Source organism: Saccopteryx bilineata, chromosome 7 (assembly GCF_036850765.1).
Source record: "Saccopteryx bilineata isolate mSacBil1 chromosome 7, mSacBil1_pri_phased_curated, whole genome shotgun sequence".
Classification (NCBI taxonomy): domain Eukaryota; kingdom Metazoa; phylum Chordata; class Mammalia; order Chiroptera; family Emballonuridae; genus Saccopteryx; species Saccopteryx bilineata.
The window spans coordinates 106264402-106290416 of record NC_089496.1 but is presented as its reverse complement, the minus strand read 5'-3'; the positions used below and the strand labels follow the sequence as shown (position 1 = coordinate 106290416).

Sequence of the window (26015 nt, the reverse complement as noted above, 5' to 3'; positions counted from 1 at the left end):
TTCTGTTACAACTGGAAACCTACTTTTGCCCACTCCCATATTTGATTCAGCGAACATTCACTAGGCCTGCTCTTGAATGAGGCACTTTGAGGACCCTCAGTAAGTCACTCTACTTGTGCTGATGAATCAGGTGTCAGCCCTGTGTGCAAGGAACTCTTGGATAGGAGAAGCGTTTGCAGACCTCTCCTATAAGATTGAATGTGGCAAGTTCTAGAAAGAAGGAGCAGAATACTGTGTGAGCACAGATGCATGGTAGAGAGAAGTATGTACTTATTGAATCTAATTTCCTCCCCAATTTTGAAAATTTGAAACTACAGAAGTTAAAAGAATAGTATAGTGACCACCCCTGTACCTTCATGTGAAGTCACCATTGGTCAGCATCTTACCACATTTGTTTTATTTCTCTGTATGTATATCTGTACAGGTTTGTGTATGTGTGTGTGTGTGTGTATGTTTTCCTGCTAAATAATTTAAAAGTAAGTTTCAGAGATTTGACATTTCGCCCTTGGTCCTCCAGCATGGGTCTCCTGAGAACAAGGATACTCTCATACTCAACTGTAGTATAATAAATACCATTATCACTTTTAAGAAATTAAATGTGCTCACAATAAAAAAATCAATATGCAATCAATATTCAGCTTTCCCAGTCTTCCCGGTAGTCCATTTTATTTCTTCCCTCAGTCTGGGATCTTATCAAGGATTATATATTTTAATTAGTTTTATGGGTTTTCAAAATGTCATTTAATCTATAACTGTAACTTTGCTTTTTTTTTACTTTCACATTGACATTTTTAAGACTTTAGTATCCCATAATTTGATTTTGTGTGGTTTTTCACAATTTTATTCAGGGAAAACTTTGGTTGGAATATTACCCAGGTGATGTAGTGTCAGTGTTAGGACACCACATCTGGAGTCCCTTACTGTGTTTGTCCCGTTAAAGGCAATAGTAAGTTTGCTCACTTGGTTCAGGTGGAATCTTCCAGATTTCTCCTGCAGAGCTGCTTGTTCTCATTGCAGTCAGTAAGTGAGCTCTCTAGGCGTGCTTTGGGACCAAGTGTCCTGTACCTTTAACCTTTTATGCACTAGTACAATCTTTCTCTTTTTCACAATTTCTTCTGCATATTAGGATTTTTAAGACATATGCCATAATTCCAGTTTGCAAACATTTAAAATTTATATGTGTGTTCCCTTAATGAAATACTGTTGAACTACAAATCTATTTTCTTATGGAATTTGAACATTAATTATCATTTTGTCAGGAGATATCAGAGTTAAGATCAAGTTCCCACAGATGAAAGAGTTGAGTTCAGATCTTAGTTTCATGCCTTTTTATGTATACACAGACTTTTGAGCCTCATCTCCTTTATCTGTATGTAAAATGGGGATAAGCATCACTCCTGATAAGATGATTGTAAAGATTATGCTTGACCAGACGGTGGTGCAGTGGATAGAGTGTTGGGCTGGGATGCAGAGGACCCAGGTTCAAAACCCTGAGGTCTCTGGCTTCACAGGCTCAGCCGGCTTGAGCACAGGCTCACCAGCTTGACTGTGGGATCATGGGCATGACCCCATGGTTGCTGGCTTGAAGCCCAAGCTTGCTGGCTTGAGCCCAAGGTCTCTGGCTTGAGCAAGGGGTCACGTCACTCAGTCTGCTATAGCCCCCTGGTCAAGGCACATATGAGAAAGCAATCAATGAACAACTAAGATGCTGCAACGAAGAATTGATGCTTCTCATCTCTCTCACTTCCTGTCTTTCCCTATCCCTCTTTCTGTCTGTCTCTATCCCCAAAATGAATGAATGAATAAATAAATAAATAAATAAGATTAATGACATAACACATGTAAAGCAGTTAGCATATTGACCAGCTCATAGTAACAACTCAATGAATATTAGCTATTATATTTACTAATAGTAAAATATTTAATTATACATGGACATCATTTTTATTAAAAATTAGTTTCATGTTACAAAAAGAAGAAATAAACATTTGGTCTTTTTAATTCACATTTTATTAAAAGATATAATTAACTTCCTTTTTTTCTTCCGGATGCTTATGGATTCTAAATTTTAGATGCTTTTTCCATGCCCTTCAATTTAGGCTAGATATTTTGCTAGGAGTGCTTTGGAAGACTTGTATCCAGTTGTCTTGTGTGATTCTGTGCCTTCTTGTCAGCACTTTATGCTGCTGTTGTAGGAAAGAGACTTGGGCTCACGGGCTATACTGGTCCCCGGCACTAAAGCTAAAGACCTGGGTGAAGGCTCAGTGCATTTAGTGATAGAGTTCAGGTCCATTACTCAACACCCAGTGAAGTTTGAGGATAGTTCAGACTCCTTTAGTAAACAGTCTATGGGAAGGTAAACAGAAGTTAGCAAGCATGGGAACGATCATAAATTTCCAGGAGTATATCAGAAGCTTCCAGGGGCCAATTTAAATGGACTTCCACTGGCCAAAATATGGACAATTTGAGTGTCAAATAGGACAACTGCTGTGGATTGAAATACACGAACTATCTTTAGACCTGTGGGCGCATAATGATAGAGAGGAGTATTGCTGGGGTTGTGCAGTGTACCACACTGTGTCACTTAGGGGCCACATTGCTGGATGCTGACGGCTGGCCTGTAGATAGATAGCCTGCAAACCACTCAGTGCACCACACTGTTATACTCAAAACACTACAGATACCATCATTTCAGGCTCTGCATAATAGTAGCTTGTCAAAATTATACTTTCCCACATCTGGAAGTTGTACTTTTCAGCTTTAATTTTATTTATACTATATCCAGAGAGTTCTGAAGTGATAATTGTGCTGTTTTGATTTCTCTAAACTGTTTCTAGACGTGCAGGTGATGATTGGCTCCTTAACTTTTAGGATAACGTATTTTTTGTGTAAAGTCAAAGATGGATATCATTATAGAAGAACTTTTATTTTAATGGTTTAGCCATTGATGACTTGACCTTTACACATGCATTTCAAATTTAAATCCTTTCAAGCCATGCATAAAATATTAAAAATTCTTACATCATAAAGATTTTTTGTGTTTGGTGCATATGTGGTTTTATAATGAGCTAAAAAATAAAGCTATAACATGTACAAAGACAATAGATATTACTATCATTCTGAGCATCTCTCACTTTTATTCTAATGACATGGTTAATATGCTATTTTAAGCAGGTATGTTAGATAAAATGAATAAGTAAGCTTTTCTCAAGCTGTCAACCAAGATTATTTGGTGTTTATAACATATGATACAATAAGTTATTTAAAATTCTGTGAATGGACTTGATTTGCCCACTCTGAATAACTGTTTAAGCTAAAAGTGGCTGTGTTCTTCATAATTACATAACTGGTCATTGAGAAAAGGAGGAAATGACCTATTAGTTATCTTTTGAGCTTGCTGAATGTGGGTGCTCCTCAGAGCTGTTCCATTAGCCTTCTACCAAGTCCGTCCTTGCAGAACATACGGAATACCGATGACATTCAAGGCAATAGGATATAAATTCTACCAGGACTCCTGCTGCTACTCAGTTGAGGGGGGAAAGGTTATCCTTAAACATAAAGCATTTAAATCATTTGTGATGAATTTTCCATCAGGCAAGAAAAAAAGGAATGATTACCAAAGATCACACCCCTGGGATAAATATGAGGTTATAGCTAACTTCTTATTTCCCTCAGGGGTATAATTAAACAGACTTTTACGATTAAGGTTTTCAGGCATTGAAAAATGTTTACTAAAATAATATAATAGCTTTAGTTAGAGACATGATCAATCAGAGACAGCTTACTGACTTTACTCAAGTTGTGTATTTTTCATGAACTGTTTTTAGCTTTTGTTTGACTCAGGGCATATCAACTTAAAAAAGAATGTTGAAAAATAAAGTCAGTAATTTGTGTCTAAAGGGTCCATACTTGCCTGACCTGTGGTGGCACAGTGGATAAAGCGTCAACCTGGAAATGCTGAGGTCGCCGGTTCAAAACCCTGGGCTTACCTGGTCAAGGCACATATGGGAGTTGATGCTTCCAGCTCCTCCTCACCTTCTCCCTCTCTGTCTCTCTCTCTCCCTTTCTCTCTCCTCTCTAAAATGAATAAAAAAATAAAGATTAAAAAAAAAATAAATAAATAAAGGGTCCATACTCTAAAATGATTCTAATTAGGCAAAATATAAACAGGAACATAGAGGACATTGCTAATAATACAGTTTAGGTGTTCAATCGTGAAGTCTGGCTTTAGCTTGGAAATTTTAACAGAAAAAGAATATTGAGATTAAACTTCTAATCTTGGCTTTGCCAGTAATTGGCCTTAAGTCACTGAGCTTTTATCTCTCCCCTACCCTTTTAAAGTATTTAAATGAGATTGGATTCTATCTAGGGAGGTCTTAGTCTCTTCTAGTTCTAAAATTATGATTTTCTATTTTTAAGGAATACAGTTCGACACAATTTAGTTTAATAAAGACTCATTAAGTATTTGTTGAGAACGCAGTCCATGCAAGGAACTGTGCCCAGGCACACAGAAGGTGAGGACATGCTGCCACTTCCAGCTTTCAGGACAGTGGGTGTGGGAACACAGCTGCTGCAGGTCCCTGTCCATTCTAGAACAGTTCTCTGTGAAACCCGAAGTCCCCTGAGGACACCAGCCCCGACCCTCCCAACCTAAAGGAGGTTTCTCTGTTGCACTACCTGATGTGCTTTCTCTTTGTATATTTGCATACTCTATGTTGTGATAGGTTTCTGTACATTATTTTCTTAAAGTTGTCTCCCCTTCTGGTAGAGGTCCCTGAGAACTGACACAGCATGTTGTTCCTCAGCCTGGCACACCCAGAACCTTAGCATGGACCCTGGCAGGTGGTCGGCATTTAATAGTTACCAGCTTACTTGCAGGAATGAGATTGCAGGAGGTGCTTCTGCTTGGTGCTGGGAGGGAACAGTTGGTGGTAGCGTGAAGCGGAGTCCAAGGAAATTGGGTTCAGAGTACAGGAGGTGTTTGGTCCAAATGAGCAGTTGCCCCAGGCGGAACAGCCTGTGCCCTGACGGCAGTGCCCGGGCGAGCTTGCTGGGGTCAGGGAGCAGGCTGAGAGCGGTGTGTGCCATGCCTTCGGTACACGTGGTCTCTGGACCAGGGGGCAGGGAGGTGCATTGTACGACACTGGATATAGACTACTAAACGTAGGTACAGTACGGTTTAACGGGCATGTGTAGGCTTCTTGTCATTAGTAAAATCCAAGCTCATTTCAAAGTGTTAATGAATTTGTAATGGCTTTTTAGCTTACGTCATTCCTCATCGGCTGTAACTCAAATTACAGGGCTCTGAAATTTTTTTACTTTAGAAAGGGGTCACCCTACTTTACTGTATATATTGGAGAGCCGGAAAGGGGCTTTGTAGAGAAGGGACACAGCTCTCACTGCTGGCAGCAGGGAGATGGACTCATCAGCCCCTCTCACTGCATCGGAATAAGGGCGGCTTCGCTTCCAGTGGTGGCAGGACCAGGATTCTTTTTTTTTTTTTTTTCTGAAGCTGGAAACAGGGAGAGACAGTCAGACAGACTCCCGCATGCGCCCGACCGGGATCCACCCGGCAAGCCCACTAGGGGGCGATGCTCTGCCCCTCCGGGGCATCGCTCTGCCGCGACCAGAGCCACTCTAGCGCCTGGGGCAGAGGCCAAGGAGCCATCCCCAGCGCCTGGGCCATCTTTGCTCCAATGGAGCCTTGGCTGCGGGAGGAGAAGAGAGAGACAGAAAGGAAGGGGGGGGGTGGAGAAGCAAATGGGTGCCTCACCTATGTGCCCTGGCTGGGAATCGAACCCGGGTCCCCCGCACGCCAGGCAGACGCTCTACCGCTGAGCCAACCGGCCAGGGCCAGGACCAGTATTCTGAGTGCTGTTTTCCATGCAATAGCCTAAAACAAACACCTAACCAGTGGTCAGCAAACTCGTTAGTCAACAGAGCCAAATATCAACAGTACAACGATTGAAATTTCTTTTGAGAGCCAAATTTTTTAAACTTAAACTATATAGTTAGGTGCATTCCTTATCGAGGTAGTGCCCACACGTGGTATTTTGTGGAAGAGCCACACTCATGGGACCAAAGAGCCACATGTGGCTCGTGAGCTGCGGTTTGCTGACCACTGACCTAACCTGATTCTTTTTATCACTATGGTGAAGGCCAAATTTAATATACACATAAATACACACACAGATATTCACTTAAATATTTAATCTTTTTATTTATTTTTAAGATTTTACTGATTTTCCAGGGAGGGAGCGACAAGTATCAGCTCATAGTTGCTTCACTTGTTCATTGCTTGCTTGTTGTATTTGCCTTGACCAGGCAAGTGCAGGGTTTTAAACCGGCGACCTCGGCATTCCAGGTCAACGCTCTGTCCAGTGCTACACCCCAGCCATGCTAAATATTTAATCTTTAACAGAAATTAAAGAAACTTTGGATTTTACTTTTTCTTTTTTATTATTTTCTTTGTCTTCATCTTTCATTCTATTTCTTTTTCTTTTCATCCTTTTCAACTTATGACCCTTCAGTTTGAAATTAAATTTGGGCTGTAAGTTGACGCCCTGAATTTTTTCTTTACAAGCTTTCTTTGTATTTTCTAGAAGAAAAAAAGATTAACCCGGGGTTTCCAAAATAAAAGTAAAGATTGTGATTAAAACTGAATAAGAATCCTTTATTCTCCATTATGCGCTAATAGTAAAATAAATAGCCCAGTCTTAAGGAAGCTTTAAGGTAAGTCCTGGAGCTTTTGCGAACCCTTGGATTTTAATTAAAGAAACACAGAATACCATCACTTTTGTTTGTCAGTAGGAAAAATATGGATTTTTAAGTTTACAGAGCTTAGTCTAGCAGCACATGGAGTGCATGTGTTGGCTTTCTGAATTTGGGGAACACAAATGGATTCAGATGTTTGGGTCCTTTGTCTTCCTGGTCTCAGCTCACCTCACCAACTGAGCGTGGCACAGTCCAAACACAGTCTCTGAAAACAGCAGCTAGAGTTACTCCTCAAGCACTCTCTCGGGGACTGATAAGTCCGCCTCTGTTTATGTAATGGAATCGGGGTGCAAGGGGTCTGCTGCCGGGCTTTGGGGATGGGACCCCACTGGTGTTGTCTTTCAGGGAAAAGACTGGGTTTAATAAGCCCTTACTCTTCCTTACTTTCTCTGAGGTAGCCTACTGGAATGGATTGTTTTTAACTAATTTTTGTTTATGTAGTGTTACAGCTGCTCTTTAAGCAGTTGGTTTTAGTAAAATCAGTAGGTTGATTGTGGACAAATGGGATGCCTCTATCCACTTTACCTGATAGAAGACTTTAATCTTTCTTTTTGTTCAGTGCTACTGGCTCGCGCGCTCTCTCACTCTCTTTTTCTCTCTGTACTTAAATAACGTCTTTAGTGTTACATTTTAATTTAACTTGAACTTTCAAAACTGTTGGTTTATCCTTTTCTCAAATACTCACGAAATCCTTCATATTTTTCAAATTATTTATAAAGTAATCTTGAGAGTGAAATCTCATAAAGATCTTTGCGTCAGGACCAGAGTTCAAAGGAAAGTTCGTTTGGTTTTAATTTGAAAACTGTAAAAACAAAATAACCTCAAAATGGCAGGGTGTGAATTGGTAACTTCAATTTTATTGCCCTCAGCCAAACCCATCCCCAGATGTTTCCAATTAAATGCCAAGAATGCTCACTTGGGTGGATATCATATGAAAGCATTTCTTTACTTTTCTCTGATTTTCCTTTTTTTTTTTTCCCTGAGAAAAATAACAGTCTCAAATTCTTTACTTTAATTAAACTTCTCATCTGCATGTTGTTTAAACTTATACAAAGAAAAATATAATATTCAAAGAGAATTCTTAACATGTCAGATTTATAAATGTGTAATCCTGAATACATAGGATTTTACATATGTCTTATAAAGGCCAAAGAAAAGATTTTTAAAAGCTTTTAAAGCCTTTTGAAATTAAAATCATGTATTTTCATTTCTGGACTTAAAATACAGAGTAGTTTTTAACACTGAATTTGTTCAAAAAGGTATAGTTAGTCGTTTCAGTGCTTTTTTTCCAGATTGTTATAGGGAATTTTCCATTATAATGTAAATAATAATCTTTTCTTTCATTTTTGATCAGTTGTACATTCATTTGTAAGAAGTACTTCTGTAGGAATCTAGGAAGATGTAAGATAAAAGAAACGAGAATGTAATTTTAAAACCATGGTTTCATAGCGTTTTTCCAGATAAAACCAGGTTACAGTAGGATCCATTCATGAACTTGAAAGTCGCTTCCCATATACATTCTGTATTAAGAAGAAAGTTACCTACTGGTAATAGATTTGAACTTATGGAAATTGGCATTTGTTCAAAGAAAAGATGGAGTTATAAGTAACCAACATTAACATTTTGGGTGTAAAGCTAAAGATACATTTATTTTTGAAGCTTCCACAAACCATAGAGCCAGGACCACATGCCAATCTGTAGAGTTGAAACAGTTGTTTCTCATTTCACTTCCTATTTGGCGAAGGTTTGACAGGCATGTATTTGGGAGCTCAGGAGGGAGACAGCTCTGTAGGTCTTGGATCTGTGTTTGCTTTTGGTAATTGCCTAATATTTTCCCAACCCTGGTGCTACTCAGGCTTTGACTCACAGCAACAGGCACTTCTTCTGAGGAATCTCCAGATCAAGCTGGTTGTTTCGCTGGTGTTTTCCACCAGCAGTTTGTTTACTGCCATTGTTGCCCTCTCGGAGCTGTGGCCCATGCTGCTCGTACACCACTGCCGCAACCCTGGGCTTTCAGGGCCCTGTGCCCCGCGCCTGCACACTGCTGCCGCCCTGAGTCCGCTCCGTCTCCTCACCCTTGGTGCTGCACACCGTCCTGGTGCACTCTGAGCTGAATTGTGATTGTTAAGGTTTTAGGAAGTTATTTTGAAAATACTTTAGCCTGACCATGCGGTGGCGCAGTGGATAGAGCGTCGGACTGGGATGCGGAGGACCCAGGTTCGAGACCCCGAGGTCTCCAGCTTGAGCAGCGAGGACTCATCTGGTTTGAGCAAGGCTCACCAGCTTGAGCCCAAGGTCGCTGGCTTGAGCAAGGGCACTTGCTCTGCTGATGCCCTCTGGTCAAGGCACATATGAAAAAGCAATCAATGAACAACTAAGGAGCTGCAACAAAGAATTGATGCTTATCTCTCTCCCTTCCTGTCTGTCCCTCTCTCTATCTCTCTCTGTCTGTCTCTCTCTCTCTCTCTCTCTCTCTCTCTCTCACACACACACACACACACACACAAAATACTTTAAAGAATAGTGAATATTTTATTGTTTAGGTATAGAAAGAGAATGAGAGTCAGGAGTCTAGTTCTGAGTTTATCTCTACTGTTATATGATCTTATTGTTCTGTCTGTACAATTGCAGTAATGTCCATTTCCATTACTTTCTTAAGACGATGAGGTTTAACTCATCAATGCGCAGAGCTGTTATGAGGACTGTGTCCTTAGCAAATGTGGGAGAGCTCATTATTGTCATTGTTCCTGCTCAGCTTTGGTCAGGAAGGAAGGGCCTGTTCTCAGGTGGCACTTCCTCCTCTTAAAAAAATGAAACTTAATGTGAAAAACTGTGCTTGCTTTAAAAGAAAATGTATGCCAGAGAAATAAAGAAGTATTTTCGGCTTTGAGGAGCAAAACACTAAGTTGACAAGAACCAATGTTTCTAACCTTCTTGAGTATGAGAACTCATTTTTAATTTTAGTAACTCTTATAGTTCCTCTTATGATAATGTTTTTGTATTTTCAGTTTTTGATATTTCTTTGAATTCCTAAAGGTTGGGAACTATTCTTACTACAATAAACATATGATGGGGCTGCATCAGGAATACAAGTTTAGCAAATACTGATTGGTTCGTGTGAGCTGAGTCAGCGTGTGAGGCAGTACAGTAGATAACACCTGTGTGTAGAGGAGGAGAAGTAGATGGGTAGGGTGTACTGGAATCATTGTTCATTCATCCAGCAGTTATTTACTGTGCAGGTTTGGGGATATGCCAGTGAACAAATCAGACTAAAACTACCCTGGTTTGTGTGGTCTAGCAAGGAGTTTCCTTTAGACACAGCAAGTGAATAAATTAATAGGAGTGTTGGAAGGGGAGAGTCCTGTGGAAGAAAAATAGTAGGTGTGCTTCATTGAGAAGCTGACATTTGAGCAAAAACTTAAAAGGGATGACACAGTTACCCGTGGGAATATCTGTCAGACCAGGATATTCCCAATGGTATTGATTCACAACCTTGCAAATATACCACACGACCGAATTGTATACTTTAAAAGGGTGAATGTTATGTGAATTATATTTTTTATATTACATCCTTTCAACTTGGAAAAGAAAAAAATTTACAAGAGAAACTCATTGCCAGGGTTTGCCAGAACCATGTCTTGCACCTCCTCCTTCACTTAACTATAGCTTTGCAAATTGTATTTCTAACTCATACCTTAACTGAAGGAAAGTCCCTTAATGTTACTAGTTGTGTTGTCATTAGAAGTAAAGGATGTTAATCTCTATCAACTTGAAGTTGTTATCAATTGTGAAATCAGATTTCCAGGTGCTCATCCTTTTTTATATGCACTTTAGATAGGTGTGTTCGCTAAACTCATTAATGAGAGTGAGCTATTTTTTCCCTCTGGCTACAAAAATGAATATAATTTTTAGGCCGAATTCTTACTAGTTTATTTTGCTAAGCCAGGATAGTCTCCATATAATTTATTTGGTGATTCTTTCACAGGGTAGAAAATTAGATCAATATAATACTCTTCTAATTAAGGATGCAGGTGAAAAGCATGCCTGCTCATTGCATTGACCAAAACCCAAAACTGTATGATCTCTTCTAGAAGAAGCAGTGATTTTCATTGAAATGGAGCAGGACATGTGGTTAGCTAGGTTCCCACCCACAGTGTTTTCCATTTGACTTTGGCAATTGCCAAACTTGACTTTCATTCTGTGACAGCCTAGTAAGGTTGATTGAAATATTATGATCATATTTTAGTTTTATCTATTTTTGTGGGGGAAATGCAGTATAATTTGGATTTTACAGATACTGTAAGTGGTTTTCTTTAAACAACTGTTGAGTATTAGACATTCTCTGAGCTTCTTTGTGGCAACTCAGAGCGGAGAGGCCCTTGGTTTCTCTTCTGCTTTCAGAGTGAGGACGGTCCGGAAGAGCCGGGACGGTCGAGCAGTTGGCAATGTTATATAGATCAGTGGTCCCCAACCTTTTTTGGGCCACGGACCAGTTTAATGTCAGAAAATATTTTCACAGACCAGTCTTTAGGATGGGACGGATAAATGTATCACGTGACCGAGACAAGCATCAAGAGTGAGTCTTAGACGGATGTAACAGAAAGAGTCTGGTCATTTTTAAAAAATAAAACATCATTCAGACTTAAATATAAATAAAACAAATAATGTAAGTTATTTATTCTTTCTCTGTGGACCGGTACTAAATGGCCCACAGACCAGTACCGGTCCATGGCCCGGGGGTTGGGGACCACTGTTATAGATCACAGCTCGCTGAACTTCCTTTCCCTGGAGGACTTTGAATGGCATGGCTATTCCTCACCAGATACTCATTTGTAATGAAAAATACACCTTCCTCTCTCCGTATGTAGGCTTTTTAGAAGGTACCATTTACCTTTTCCTAGGCATCTATCTTGATCTACATCCTCTCCTGTAGCCGCCTCCTTCAGATACGTGCCCTGCATGGTATGATTTGATTGTGGTGCTGTCCCCGTTGGGTTTCTTTTTGTTTGTTTGTTTGTTTGTTTGTTTTGAGACAATGTGGAGGGAGTGTAGAGCTCATCTCTGCAATTATAGATTAAATTGAAAGAACGCTGTAAAAAAGGTGAGTTAAGCCCTGTCAGACTGCTTCTCAATGTTTTGAGTATTCTAAGTCTGTGGTTACTCATATTCCTTCTTATTTACCAAAATAAGCACACTAGGAAAGCATTAAGCCACCTCTGCCTCATTGTTCCAGCATGAATGAGTGTACTTAGAAGTTAGTTAAATATTTTTTTCTTCTGAACACGGGAAAAGTCTGTCCAAATCCTTAAGTAATTACATTCTTAATACAGACAATTCTCATTTTCTAACACAGGCTGCAAAGGCAGGGCGGCTTCCAGACTCTGCATTTTTCATTTATGTGATGGCAACTTTAAATGGAGCTGTAAGCACTTTGGTCACATAACTCTCAACCAGCTGAGTTTAAGCAAAACATTTCAAAGTGCTTTTATTTCATAGAACTCTTTGCATTTGTTGATAGTTTGAGAGAATATTTGAAGCACTGTAATAAGCCTATACTTAGGAGAATGTTTTAACTCAATCTAAAAATACGATTTTGACAGTGAGCAAACGTTAAAATGAGTACACTTATGGTTTTTCTGTGAGGTAAACTAAGTATTTAAAGAGTTAGAAATAAAGTATCTGACCCATTGTTATGAGCAGGTATTGCCTTAGAAGAACGTTGTGAAAATTGAGGCCCTTTGGACAGTTTGCAGGGTCACAACTAGGGTACCCTGTGTGAAGCTCATCGGCCTGTCCCTCCTGGTAGCCCGACTTCCAGAGACGTGCATTTGTTCCTCTCTCTTTCCAGCACCTGCTGTCCGTCACATGGTGAGGAGTCAGTTCATGTTTGTTGACTCGTTCTGGTTGCCTTCATTTAATTTTTTTTGTGTGTGTGACAGAGACAGAGTCAGAGAGAGGGACAGATAGGGACAGACAGCCAGGGAAAGAGATGAGAAGAAGCATCACTTCTTCATTGCGGCTCCTTAGTTTCTCATTGATGGCTTTCTTATATGTGCCTTGACCAGGCGAACTACAGCGGAGCGAGTGACCCCTTGCTCAAACCAGATGAGCCTGCGTTCAAGCTGGCGACCTTGGGGTTTCAAATCTGGGTCCTCCACATCCCAGTCCGATGATCTATCCACAGTGCCACTGCCTGGTCAGGCACCTTCATTTAAATTTGTAAGGAAACCTTTCCTGTGTCTCTGGAGCCTTGTCACTAGGAAGTTGCGGTGTTAGTAATGCCTGTGCTGTTTTTCCTCGTGTCTCCTTAGGGTCACTATAGACCTTCTGACTTGTTATGTCCTGAGACGTATGTTTGGGTGCCCATCGAGCAGTGCCTGCCTTTACTCGAGACCTCCAAATACTGCCGTTTCAACCAGGATCCAGAAGCAGGTATGTTTGGAGCAGAGCTTGACTGGAGATTGTTGGCTTTGCTTTTAGGATTCAGGTAGCTGTGGCTCTTACGAGGGTCCAGGTAGCTTTCTGTATTTTAGTGTGCATGAGTGTGTGTGTGCGTGCGTGTGTGTGTAAGATAGAGGGATCACATACACGCAGCACTCTCAGTTTTGGAAATAAATGCAGACACGTCACATGCTTGTGCTATATCTGACCGATTAGTTTTTACATCCTGCTGTGAGGGCTGACGTGGGTATCCATTACTTCTGTAACTATCACAGTACATAAAACTTCCGCTAGATCATTTAGCCGGTAGGACAGAAACGTTGACCAGTTGGACTGAATGAATGTGTGAATGGTTTCGGGCCAGCGGCTGGGGGCTGGGTCGCAGGCTGTGATGGGTTTCGGTTTTGTGATAACACTTTCTTGACTTCCTTCTCGTGTCTCTGGTGCTCCTTTCTTCCTTTCTTCCATCTCCTGCCCAAAAAAGCCCAGCCATATTTTCTTGTTATTCCCCGTTGGGTACCCTGCACTAGCAGTGGGTACTGCTGTAAAAACAGTCCTGGAGCCAGACTTCCTGCATTCGGACCCTGACTCCATCTTCAGCTGGTAGCCGCGTGCCCATAGGCAAATTAATCATCTCGCTTCAGACTCCTGGCCTTCAAAATTAAGAGTAGGACCTACCTGTTACGAGGATTAAATATGAACATGCTGACAGTAACCCCCTATTGTTGTGTTAGCAATTGTTAGGCAAATTAGGATGCTGTTTTCCATATATGCACAGACTCTCAGGTGTTTGGCTTTATTTGCTTGGACCCATCTCTGAACAGATGTGCAGTTCTGTCCGCCCCCCTGTCATCCGATACCACTCGTGGTTTCCAGCGGTCCTCTCTTCACCGCTGGGCCACTGTGGCTTTGGCCACCAGCTGCACACTGCTGCCTTCCGCGCCCTGTCATCAAGGTGCCTGTGTGCCTTCCCCCAGAGTGAAGTCCCGGATGTTCTGGTGTGTGCTTCATTGACCTCTGAGTCCTTCCCGCCCACCAGAGGTGCCCCATGCACGCGTCTTAAGAATACAAACATTGTTCTACTAGCCACCCGTGGTCTGAGTTTGGGGAAAGAGAAGGAAAGAACTAGAAAGGCCAGGAGTGGAGGAGGGAGTAAATGGAGAAATCAAATAGGAAGACAAAGGAGTAAAAAAAAAAAAAAAAGTAGTAATTTCTTCTGTTCTAAGTTGTGCATTTTATTTTTCACAAATCAGGTGTTTTCTTATAAAGAATTGGTTTATGTGCCATTGTATTGTTGTCTTCAGCTGTTAGACAATCCAGTGTGAGTACTTCTGACACATGATGAGACCTTAGAACCGCTGCCTTAGAATGTGATGGACATTGACCATAGGAAACCAACTGACTCATCATTAGCCTGGCGCCTGGAGGCTCACCCCAGGCTTTCTAGATTGAAGTTTCATAGAACAAGCAGGACTCTGTAGTTCCTGCACCTCAATTATTAATAAGAATCTCATTGTTTGGTTCTAAGTAAAGTTTCACCTCTGATCCAACAAACAGATATGTTGCTTAAAAGCAAACATTGAATTTGACATTGAATTTTAGAGTCAGGCTCAGACTTGGAAAGCGTATACTTATCTGTTTTCTCCTCTTAAAAAGAGTTTTTTCTTTTAGCTTTTGGCAAGGTCAGGTCCGAGCCAGTTATATGGTAAAACTACTGAACATCTTACTGCATTATTTCACATTCACGTATAAAAAATGTATCTTCATAAGATCCTTCCGACTGAATAATAACATGATCTTAAATAGGTGTCTGACTCCCAAACTTAGGACACAATTTCACCTTTTGTTTCTCCGTTCTTGAACATTTTAACGGTTGCTTCTCTTCTTCATGTGATACGTGGAGATTAAAGCAATCCCAGGCTCTCCTGTTGTATAAACTTGAAAAAGTGTCTGAATAATTTCCATGCACTGAATTGACGTTCAAGCAAAGATGTATTTATGACTATAGATTTTTCATTCATTTTCTGGAGTAAGCATAATGAGCATTTTGTGGCAAAGAAAAATTAAAACTCTATCGCCTGGTTGTTGTCAAGGAGGTGCTATCCCCAGTGAGCTTGTTCTTTTCCTACAATCTACTGAAGTGTCTTTCCTACAGCATTAGCTTGAACTCTTAATATTTATTGTTTAGAACTCATTTACAAAAATCAGAGGAATAACTTTCTTTGAAAACAGTGCTTCACAGTGTTAAATTCAACAGTAAACTCGAAAGATCTTCCTGACTTGATTCAGAAATTCGTGGACCAGGGACCAGGCATCATCCACCTGGTGGACAGCGAGGGGCTAGACAGAATGAAGGACTTCCACAGGCGGAAAAGGCAGGGCCAGGAAGTCACAGTGGCAGAGAGCTGATTGTTTGTGGTGAGGTCACTTTCTTCAGGGGACGCAGGGGGCTGGCAGGCAGTTTACCTCACTCAGGAGTGCTGAGGTACCTCCATCTTGACTGGTTCATGAGTCTGTTCCTGGGGAAGGTTGAAACTAATTAAGTTAGATATTAAGTCTAGGTTTGCTGACATGGGGTTTAACACAGGTGACTCCATTTGGGGCCTGTTGTCTCACTTTTAACAAGAGAAAATGAAGATCCTTTTCCATATGCTGAATCTTTGGAACTTGCAAGGGAACACCATAGTTTATCAGCATTGAGTATCACAGCCCAGACACTATGAGAATCAGTCTCCCACCCTGTGGTTTTAGGAAATTAAAATGCAGTTCCGTGCTGGAATGGATTGCGCATGCTGTGAAACACGGTCACTTGAGATTTAAACGGCAATAAGTGGGAAGGCGTTCTTGTCTCTGGGGCCAGTTTTACTTTTCCTTGACCCAAACTCAGACTCAGAGAAATACCGAGCTTAATATGGGCAATATTGTGAGTCAGCATGGTGCTTCTTTCTCTTAAGTCTTGTGTCTCCGTTCAGTCGTCAGGAGTTAAATTACTCCGCGTAAGGCGCTGCAGGTCTCTGAAACCTCTTGGCTGCAAGGCGCGCTGCGGCCACTTGTCAGGAAAACTCCGTTCTCCCATCCTGAGCCGCCGTGAGCCTCCGGAAGCCTGTTCTTCCCTTCCCTGTGCTCCTGCACACACATGTCCATTGTGCATTTTGGGGTTCCGTGGTTACTTCTCAACTAGGAAGTCTGGATAGCAGTAAAAACCTATTGTGTATTTACTGCTTTTAAGGTACTGTGGGGGAGGGGCTGACAAACTGAAGGCACTTGGAAAATTCTAAAGAAATAATTTGTCCATAAATAGGTCTTTTGTTTTTCAGTTCAGGACCTCCGCCTACCCTAAAGAAATTACTTCAGATGTTTCTCAAATCATTTCAAGTAAAATTTTTTCAAATTGCCTTTAACTTGATAGTTGGATATGGATAGATTTAAATTTTACGCATCACAATCACAGCTTATCTTTTTAAAAAAATTACTTTATAAACTATTTACTGGGAACCCTAGTGGAAAATTCATCCAAAAGCATAAAACAACTACTAACGAGATTTAATGATCATTAATATTTTCATGCTCTCCTTCTGATCTTGTGTTTTATGTGCATGAATCTGTTAATTTTAAAAAAACGGGACAGGAATCATGCTTTGCGCTTTTGTTGTTTTTACTCAGTACTTTGTGTCGCTTCTCAAGTAACGTAGAAATGACACGATCGGTAATTCAGTCATGCAGCAAACATGCCACAGCTTCCATGGCGGCAGCGTCTGGTGGTGGGGTTACGAGCGCCATCAAGAGCGTAAAACAGATGTTTGGAGTTGGTTTTAGAGCCATGATAAACTGATTTGATGTGATTTTTTTTTTTTCTTTTTTTTTTTTTTTTTTTTTACAGAGGCAGAGATAGACAGGGACAGACAGACAGGAACAGAGAGAGATGAGAAGCATCAATCATCAGTTTCTCGTTGCGCATTGTGACTTCTTAGTTGTTCATTGATTGCTTTCTCACATGTGCCTTGACCGTGGGCCTTCAGCAGACCGAGTAACCCCTTGCTGGAGCCAGCGACCTTGGGTCCAAGCTGGCGAGCTCTTGGCTCAAGCCAGATGAGCCCGCGCGCAACCTCGGAGACTCGAACCTGGGTACTTCCGCATCCCAGTCCAACGCTCTATCCACTGCGCCACCACCTGGTCAGGCTCGATGTGATTTTTAATGTTTGACTAATACTGTGTTTATTGTTGATAGTAAAGTCTTTTGATTCTAGATTTACAAAAAATGTAAACTTTATTGAGCATATGCTATTTCCCAAGCACCATTGTATTAATATGTTTTTCCTGTTACCTCAATTTATCCTTAGAACATAATTGAATGTTTCAGTATTGGCCCTTCAGATAATATTTATTGCAAAAAATGACAGCTAATATTTCTTTTTATCAGAGATTTAAAATAATTTTTTTTCTTTTTATTTTTCAGAGATAGAGAGAGAGTCAGATAGAGGGATAGATAGGATAGACAGGAATGGGGAGAGATAAGAAGCATCAACCATCAGTTTTTCGTTGTGAGACTTTAGTTGTTCATTGATTGCTTTCTCATATGTGCCTTGACTGTGGGCCTTCAGACCGAGTAACCCCTTGCTTGAGCCAGCAACTTTGAGTCCAAGCTGGTGAGCTTTTTGCTCAAACCAGATAAGCCCACGCTCAAGCTGGCAACCTTGGGGTCTCGAACCTGGGTCCTCTGCATCCCATTCCGACGCTCTATCTACTGCGCCACCGCCTGGTCAGGCAATTTAAAATAATTTTAACTCAAATATTGCTCTATGATTTTTGTAAGTAATTATACTTAGTTTTAGTATTTATTACAAAGGAGATAATTAGAATAATCTTTAGTATACATTTAAGCACAGATTAGTTTAGATTTCACTCTTTTCTATACATACTTTGAAATGTTTGCAAGAAATTTCCTAATTTGTCTCTAATGTAACTAAGTCATAAGTTATTAGTTAGGATGTTGAATTTAAGTTTATTACAAAATTAACAGCACCAGTCCTGGCCAGGCAGCTCAGTTGGTTAGTGTATTATCCCAACATTCCACAGTGGCAGGTTTGACCCCCGTGAGGGCCCATGCAAGATTCAGCCAATGAGTGCATAAATAAGGGGAACACAAACTGATGTTTCTCTTGCTCCACCTGCATCCCCCCCTATCAAATCAATAAAAAAGACAAAAACCAGCATCTAATTTGGACATAATGCTTTGTGCATTTTACTCAGGTTAGGGAGTTTCAAGGACATCTCAGTTCATCCTAGTATGTAGTTGCTGAAAATCTGAACTAATATAAACAGCTTTTTTGTTGTTTGAGTCTGTCAAACTCCTGGGGCTCCATCTGTGTTATTTTATTATAGTATATCCCCCTTTTCTTCTGCTGGCATGGTTCCCTGGCATTTTTTCCGTACTTCTGTAGTTTCTGTCATACATGCCCACAGAAAAAACGAGTCCCCGCTGACACTACCGTTGTGGGAATATGTGGTTCAGAGGAGCTCCGACCTGGATCCGCCTGCCTGGTTTCTCCAAGGCTGGTGCGACTTCCTGAATGTTGTGTTCATGGTCCCTCAGAAGGGCGTCCCTCAGGCAAAATGTCATCTAAATTACTGGGAAAGGAGAAAGTAAATTTACCAGAACTGGGGCCTCTGAAAATGTGCTGTAATACGGGTAAAATATTTTCAAATCTAGATTTGAGGTTGATCTACCCACTTGATGTTACAAAATTAATTATTTTGATTGTTGAATAAATACTTAATAAACATTTTTTGCTGCCAGTAGCCAGCTGGAGATAAACTCATTGTAGCCTACTAAATGTCATAAAGGAAACAGGCATCAAAACAAGAATTTTGTAGCCTGACCAGATGGTGGCATAGTGGATAGAGAGTTGGACTTGGACATGGAAGACCCAGGTTCGAAACCCGAGGTCGCTAGCTTGAGCCTAAGGTTGCTGGCTTGAGCAAGGGGTCACTCGGTCTGCTGTAGCCCCCCAGTCAAGGCACATATGAGAGAGCAAACAATGAACAACTGAGGTGCCACAACGAAGAACTGATGCTTCTCATTTCTCTCTCTTCCTGTCTGTCCCTATCTATCCCTCTCTCTGTCTCTCTCACATAAGAAAACAAACGCGAATATTGTTGGGAATTTGGCTTATGCAGTTGGTGAATATGGAGAATGTTTTGAAATGTAAGATGTAGAAAAGTTAGTTAGTCCCCAGACTTTTCAGTCTACTTCCTGTCCACTTAAAAAATATCACTTTATTGTATTATTACTATCTTTCCCCACTTACCTCCTTTTTAGGGATGCCCTTCTTACCCAGGTGCTGGTGCAGTACTAATATGACTCGTGGTTGAAAGTTGAGACACTCGAATTTTCTAGATGGTGTGGTACTTTAATGAAGACACCAAGCCTTTCCTATAGTATTTGTGCATAAGACTGAGGTATTATAATGTTTATCAGTAGCATTTTCTATTAAAACTATAAAGCTAAGAATTAAAGTAAACTTTAAAAGTTATCAGTGACTATTATCAATTCTTAAAGAATGGTTTTTTTGGTTTTTGTTTTTTGTATTTTTCTGAAGCTGGAAACGGGGAGAGACAGTCAGACTCCTGCATGCGCCCGACCAGGATCCACCCGGCACGCCCACCAGGGGGTGATGCTCTGCCCCTCCGGGGCGTTGCTCTGTTGCGACCAGAGCCACTCTAGCGCCTGGGACAGAGGCCAAGGAGCCATCCCCAGTGCCCGGGCCATCTTTGCTCCAGTGGAGCCTCGGCTGCGGGAGGGGAAGAGAGAGACAGAGAGGAAGGAGAGGAGGAAGGGTAGAAAAGCAGATGGGTGCCTCTCCTGTGTGCCCTGGCCGGAATCGAACCTGGGACTTCTGCACGCCAGGCCGATGCTCTACCACTGAGCCAACTGGCCAGGGCCTTAAAGAATGTTTTAAAGCCAGCCTTCCAGAGAAATTTTTTTTTCTTTTTTTCGTTATTCATTTTTAGAGAGGAGAGAGAGAGAGACAGAGAGAGAGAAGGGGGGAGGAGCTGGAAGCATCAACTCCCATATGTGCCTTGACCAGGCAAGCCCAGGGTTTCGAACCGGCGACCTCAGCATTTCCAGGTCGATGCATTATCCACTGCGCCACCACAGGTCAGGCTCCAGAGAAATTTTTAAAATGCTGTTACACAGATTTTTACTAGCCAGTCTGCCCAGTTATCCAGGCATGCGCAGTGCTTTATCTCTGGTTTTGAAGATGTAGATTAGGTTTTCAAATTTGTGAGCATCTAGGTATTAACTATTGAAGACTAAGTTTCTGGTGCCCATGAGCATGACTTTTGTTTGCAGAAAAGCCAAGTCCAATGTTCACTTTAATTTCAGAAATTGTTATTCAGTTTATTAAAGTAATAGTCTGTTAAAGTAACGTCTGTTTCTTCTTTAATCATTTAAATTTGGATAACAAATCTTTTCAAATCTTGCAATAATTTTTAAAGGGCTTTTGAATAACATTTGATTTTATTTACAGAGTGCTAATTAAATTTCTTTGAACGTTTTTAAAACTTTTAATGATAATGTATTCAGTTTCCCTCTTAAGTCAGTTGGCTAACAAAGTACTCTTATAAATCTAATAAATTTATACATGTTAATCTAAATTTTTACTGATTGTGAAATTATAAGACTAAATCAATTATTCAGTTATGTATTTACTGTTGGCAACAAAAATTATTGTTTACATCAGTGGTAGTCAACCTGGTCCCTACCGCCCACTAGTGGGCGTTCCAGCTTTCATGGTGGGAGGTAGTGGAGCAACCAAAGTATAAATAAAAAGATAGATTTAACTATATAAGTTGTTTTATAAAGATTTATTCTGCCAAACTTAGCGAAAATCCGACATAAAGTACTTGATAAGTAATTATTATTATATGCTTTAACTTGCTGTAACTCTGCTTTATAAATTTTATAAAGTAAAGTGACTTTCCTACTTTATAAATCACCATTACTGTGGAACCAGTGGGCAGTTAGAAAATTTTACTACTCACAGAGATACAAAAGTGGGTGGTAGGTATAAAAAGGTTGACTATCCCTAGTTTAGATAGAAAATTTCCAGAAGTCTTCTGAACAACTATTGCAACTAACTAGTAAGTGAATTTTAGGAAGGTCACAGTATGCAAAGTTAATATACAAAATTCAGTTGTATTTTTATATACTACAAGCAAGTAGTTGGAAAATGAATGAATACAAATTCACTTACATAGCATTAAAAATACAGCACAGTATTTGGGAATATATTTATTAAGGTCACTATGCTGGAAACCATTAAGTATTGCTCAGAGACCGAAACAATAGAGAGGTTTACCATGTTCACGGACTGAAGACTTCTAGTGTTAAGATGACAAATGACATCATGAGAGGGGCTTATTTTCTAATGGCCTCAGTTTTGTCAAATACTGTAAGTGCAGAATAGCAAATATGCTCAGACCCCTTGACACCATTATTAATACCATGGTATTTATTCTCAAACATTTCTCTTAATTCAGAGTTTTCCAGGTTGAAAGACAGTACCTTGTTTGTATGTTTGCAGTACCTTGTGTGTATGTCAGAGAGGTGGTCACATAGCCATGACCCCGTGCTTTCTTACCCAGTTAGTTACGGGTGTATTCACTGAAGCTTGCACTTTCAGCCCAGAAGATTATATGTTCACTGGCATTTGCATTACATTTAGGTCTTACGATATGTCATTGATTCTCACTTAACTCTAAAGATATTTGAACATGATGGAATTCTGTAGTCATATTCTTAAAATTACTCAAAATAGCCTATGCTAAAATTGGTTTCATTATAGGTCATTTTGCTTAAGGTTGCAGTTTCCAAGAATGTATCAGTGGTATTAGTGAGGACTTATTGTACAAGTTGAAACCATCTATATTAAATAGGAATTATGCATTTCTGAACTTCCCTTGTCGCTAACAGGCCTCTTCTCTGTTTCTTAATTCTAGTGATACTAGTAATAACTAAGATCAATTTTGCATATGATTTTTTTTTCATTTTTGTCTTTTATTCTTATGTATACACACACATATAGGCTTTGGGTGTGAAATGTCACTTGTAAATTGGTGAGGTGACAAATGTTTTTTTTTTCCCTCTGGTACATTCCATTTAAATTTAGGACTATAGCACAGGTATTTTAAATGTTCTTTTTATCGAGGGATCTACTCTTAATCTTGGTTATGACTTTAATATTTTTATATTTTATTGGAGTCTAATTTTATAATTTTTTTGATCAAGTATTCCAAAGATTATGTCCCTAACTAGATATTTAACTGAAAACTGTCCAAAACTAAACACAATTAAATTCTGTGTTATCATATAATACGTATTATCATTGTTTAGCATGGATGGTTTAGCAAACTGTACAATCATATTACCTTATCTTAACAACAACTGCTTTTGTTTTGTTTGTAGTATAACTATCTTTTTCTGCCAGGTGTCTGTGTTCTCCAGATGTGTGTGACTTTAGAGAAAGATGTGACCCTATAGGTTTACCTCCTTGGACAAACTGTGGACTGCAATACCATGTCCATGGATTTGATATTATGCAGTCGAATATGCTTTTTAAAAAATATTTTACTCTAAACATTATTTAAATACGCAAGGGAAAGTTAAAATATAATTTGTGTTTTTCTCTTCTAATTCTTTTTAGCTCTCTTAGTGTCAATTTGCATAGAGAATTATTTACGAGACAGTAGCAGAGAGGTTTGGTGCAGGAATATGAGTCAAAAATTGATAGTGTCAAGAACTGAGTTCTAATTTCACATTTAAGCCTAAGTTAAGTTCTCTTCAGAAATGTCACGTATATCTCTCCCTCTCTCTGTCTCGCTCTCTTCTGTCTTGGTCCCTGTCTTCCAGAGAGAAGGGTGTGAGTGTGAGCGTTGCTTGTGAGAGAACACAGTGAGTGCCCTGCAGAGCCCGTGTGAGAGCAGTGCTAGCGGAACTCTCCCTTTGCTGTGTTCTCGCCCGCCCGCCGGCCTCCCGCCCGCCCGGGAGACCCCAGGGCAGACTCATCAGTCCAAAGCAAATTACTGCTCTTCTGGGAACTTGGTCTTCATTCTGAAGTCTTTTCGCAGAGCCCTGAGTTCAAAGAGAAAAATGTTTTCAGGCTAATGAAGTTCAAGAGCGTGGAGAGGGAGGGGGTTAGGTGGGTGATACACTAAGTGTAAATAAATATACTTGCACTGATTTACTACATTTGCATAAGCCTTGTCCTATAAACTAATGTTTTCAGAAAAGTCACAATGAGTCTAGTGATTGTAAATTGAACTATATTTTTAATGTTTTTTTTAAAAGCACCCTGTTAAGTACAGTTTTGTGAATCCTTCGATAAAAGAGTCCCTTTGTGGTGCATCTCGTTGCCACCTTGTTACACTGTCATAAAACCTAGGGGTTGTGAGCATGTTTTCTTAAAGCTCTCAAACTGCATCCAGGACGGCAAGAAAAAGCAGAAGGAACCTTTTAGTCTATTCACACTTGCTGACTTTGCCAGCGGTGCCAGGAGTTCGCTTTGGAAACATAGTCCTGGCTTTAAATGACAAACTTCAGCCTTTCTTTTCATAACTACACACTTTTGAAAATATTTTTGAAAACATTGCGATTTTCAGGGGAGAGAGGAATGTGTGTAGATTAAGAGCACAGTGCCTTAAGCTCTGCTTTATTTGCTTTTAGTCACAATATTTAATTATGTTGTTTTTCAAGCTACATTAAAGGTATAGTTGAGAGTTTTAAAATGTAGCGGAGCCAGGTTGGGTTACGAGGACTGACAGCCGTGCTCTGAAGCAGGCCCCAGAGGCTGTACTCCCGGGTGGCTGCCCTGGAAGTTCTGTAATAGTCCACGACTTACGAAGAAGTATCAATACTTGGGATATAGAAGGAGTTCTGAAAGATCTATTTTAAACTTAAAAAAACTGGAATTTAGAAAGTCTCAACTTTTAGGGACTTGTAAATAAATCATTTGCTGAGCAGCATGAGACGAGGACGCGGTTTCTGTGTAGGAATTGTCGGGCCAGACGGGAGCGCAGAAGAGATTCCTCCGGTAGTGACCTGGACCGAACCCGAGTCTGCTGCTGCCGCCCAGAGCTTCACTGTACCAGTGGGGACATTGTGCCCTACCTGACTTGGTTGCAGGTTGGGTTGCTTATCTAATGATTAGAAAGGGGGTTTAAAATTCTTATTATAGTGCTCCCTGTACCTTTTCATTGTTAAAACATTTTGCTTCAGAGTAGATATGTTTGGTGCAATGTAGTGAAATGAAAATGAAAACCAAGACTGTGATGTCATTTGGGGAGATCTGAGTCCCTGGGTAACAAATGGATTCTACCATAAGCCAGTATGAACTAATGAACTAACGAAAGCAAAGCAGAAACTGGAAGTATGTGGAACAGTGCAGTGGTCTGGTAGCACAGAAAGGGATGGGAGAGTCTCATCAAGATGAAAGCAAAAGTATCCAACTTCAGTAGCAGTAAGAAGTTAAAAGAAAACATTCTTTCCTCTGAGCAAGAGAAGAATCACCAGAAGAAACATGGTGAAGCTTATTCAGTTCAGGACTTATTATTTGTTACTTTGGAAGGGGAGTTGCTTTGTGGAAGCAGTGTCCAAAGATGACCAAACCAAACACTCAGGTGAATATGGACGTTGACCAGGAGACCCGTAGCCGCATGTAGCTCATGATTATCTGAAAAGTATCTGTGAATTTAGCTCAAGCAGTTGACATTGGCTGTGCTTCACTGTCAGGTTTGGGACCAAATTCCTCTCTTCAGACAAATCATCAGTTGAGCCTTGCCAGTTACTGAAGGATTTGGAGCGTGGGTATGCTCCCCAAAGTGCCTTTGTTTCTGGAATTTCCGACCTCTCTGGAGAAGCAGACGTGGACTAGTCCAGGATGTGAGACATGAGACAATCTTTCATTCCACATAAGCCTAGGGAGTTTGTGATAGATTGTTTCTATTAGTATCGTTTTCTTATATTTCATTGTGGTTAACTAACTGGAGTTTATGAAGATGTAGGTACCATCCTTGTTCTAAAAATGGGTCAATACAGCACAATTTAAAGCTATTTTACTGTGATTAATTTCAACATTTATATCACATTCAGAAACAAAAATAACCCAAGAATGATTTGAATTGAGAATTCAGACATTGAGTAATAAATGTATGGAACTAATTAACTAGAAAATTAATGAAAGCTGGGTAGTTGCTCTGAACATATGTCTTCTGATGCTTGTCTGAAGGGTCTGAGATCAAGAGGAGCACGCTGACCCACAGACATTTACTGCATTTACTGGTGTCTACCCAGCATTGCGCCTTATATGTCTTCGTCAAGAAGTCTGGCTTCGGAGTACCAAGAAGTGTGAGATTTGGTCCCCACCCTCAAGCAGTTTACTGTCGGTGCGGAAAGGCCTTTTACCTGTGAAATAGTAAAGAGCAGCTAGAATATTGTTCTTATAAAGGGGGTGGGGGTTTTTGCATTGAAAAGCACCATTTTTAATGAGTATGTTAATTAGGTGATTGTGATAATCATTTCACAAAGTTTACGTATATCAAAATAATAATTTTGTACATCTTAACTGTATACACTTTTAATTTTTGTCAGCTATACCTTATTAAAGCTAGGATAAGCAAACTGAATGGGAAAAAATATTTGCAAATCATATGTATCTGATAAATCATTAAGATCCAAAATATATAAAGAACTCTTATAATTCAATAGCAAAAAACCAAATCAGATCTGAATAGACATTTTC

At 40.2% G+C, this 26015-nt stretch overlaps 1 protein-coding gene across 4 annotated transcripts in view; it reads left to right on the top strand.

Annotated features, from left to right (window-relative positions):
• ATE1 (arginyltransferase 1) overlaps positions 1-26015 on the top strand; it is a 139531-nt gene that overhangs the window by 73459 nt on the left and 40057 nt on the right. For all 4 annotated transcript variants that reach the window (XM_066240502.1, XM_066240501.1, XM_066240500.1 and 1 more), the window contains exon 11: positions 13086-13206. In XM_066240502.1, the coding sequence (XP_066096599.1) occupies positions 13086-13206 (121 nt within the window). The remainder of the gene's footprint in view (positions 1-13085; positions 13207-26015) is intronic.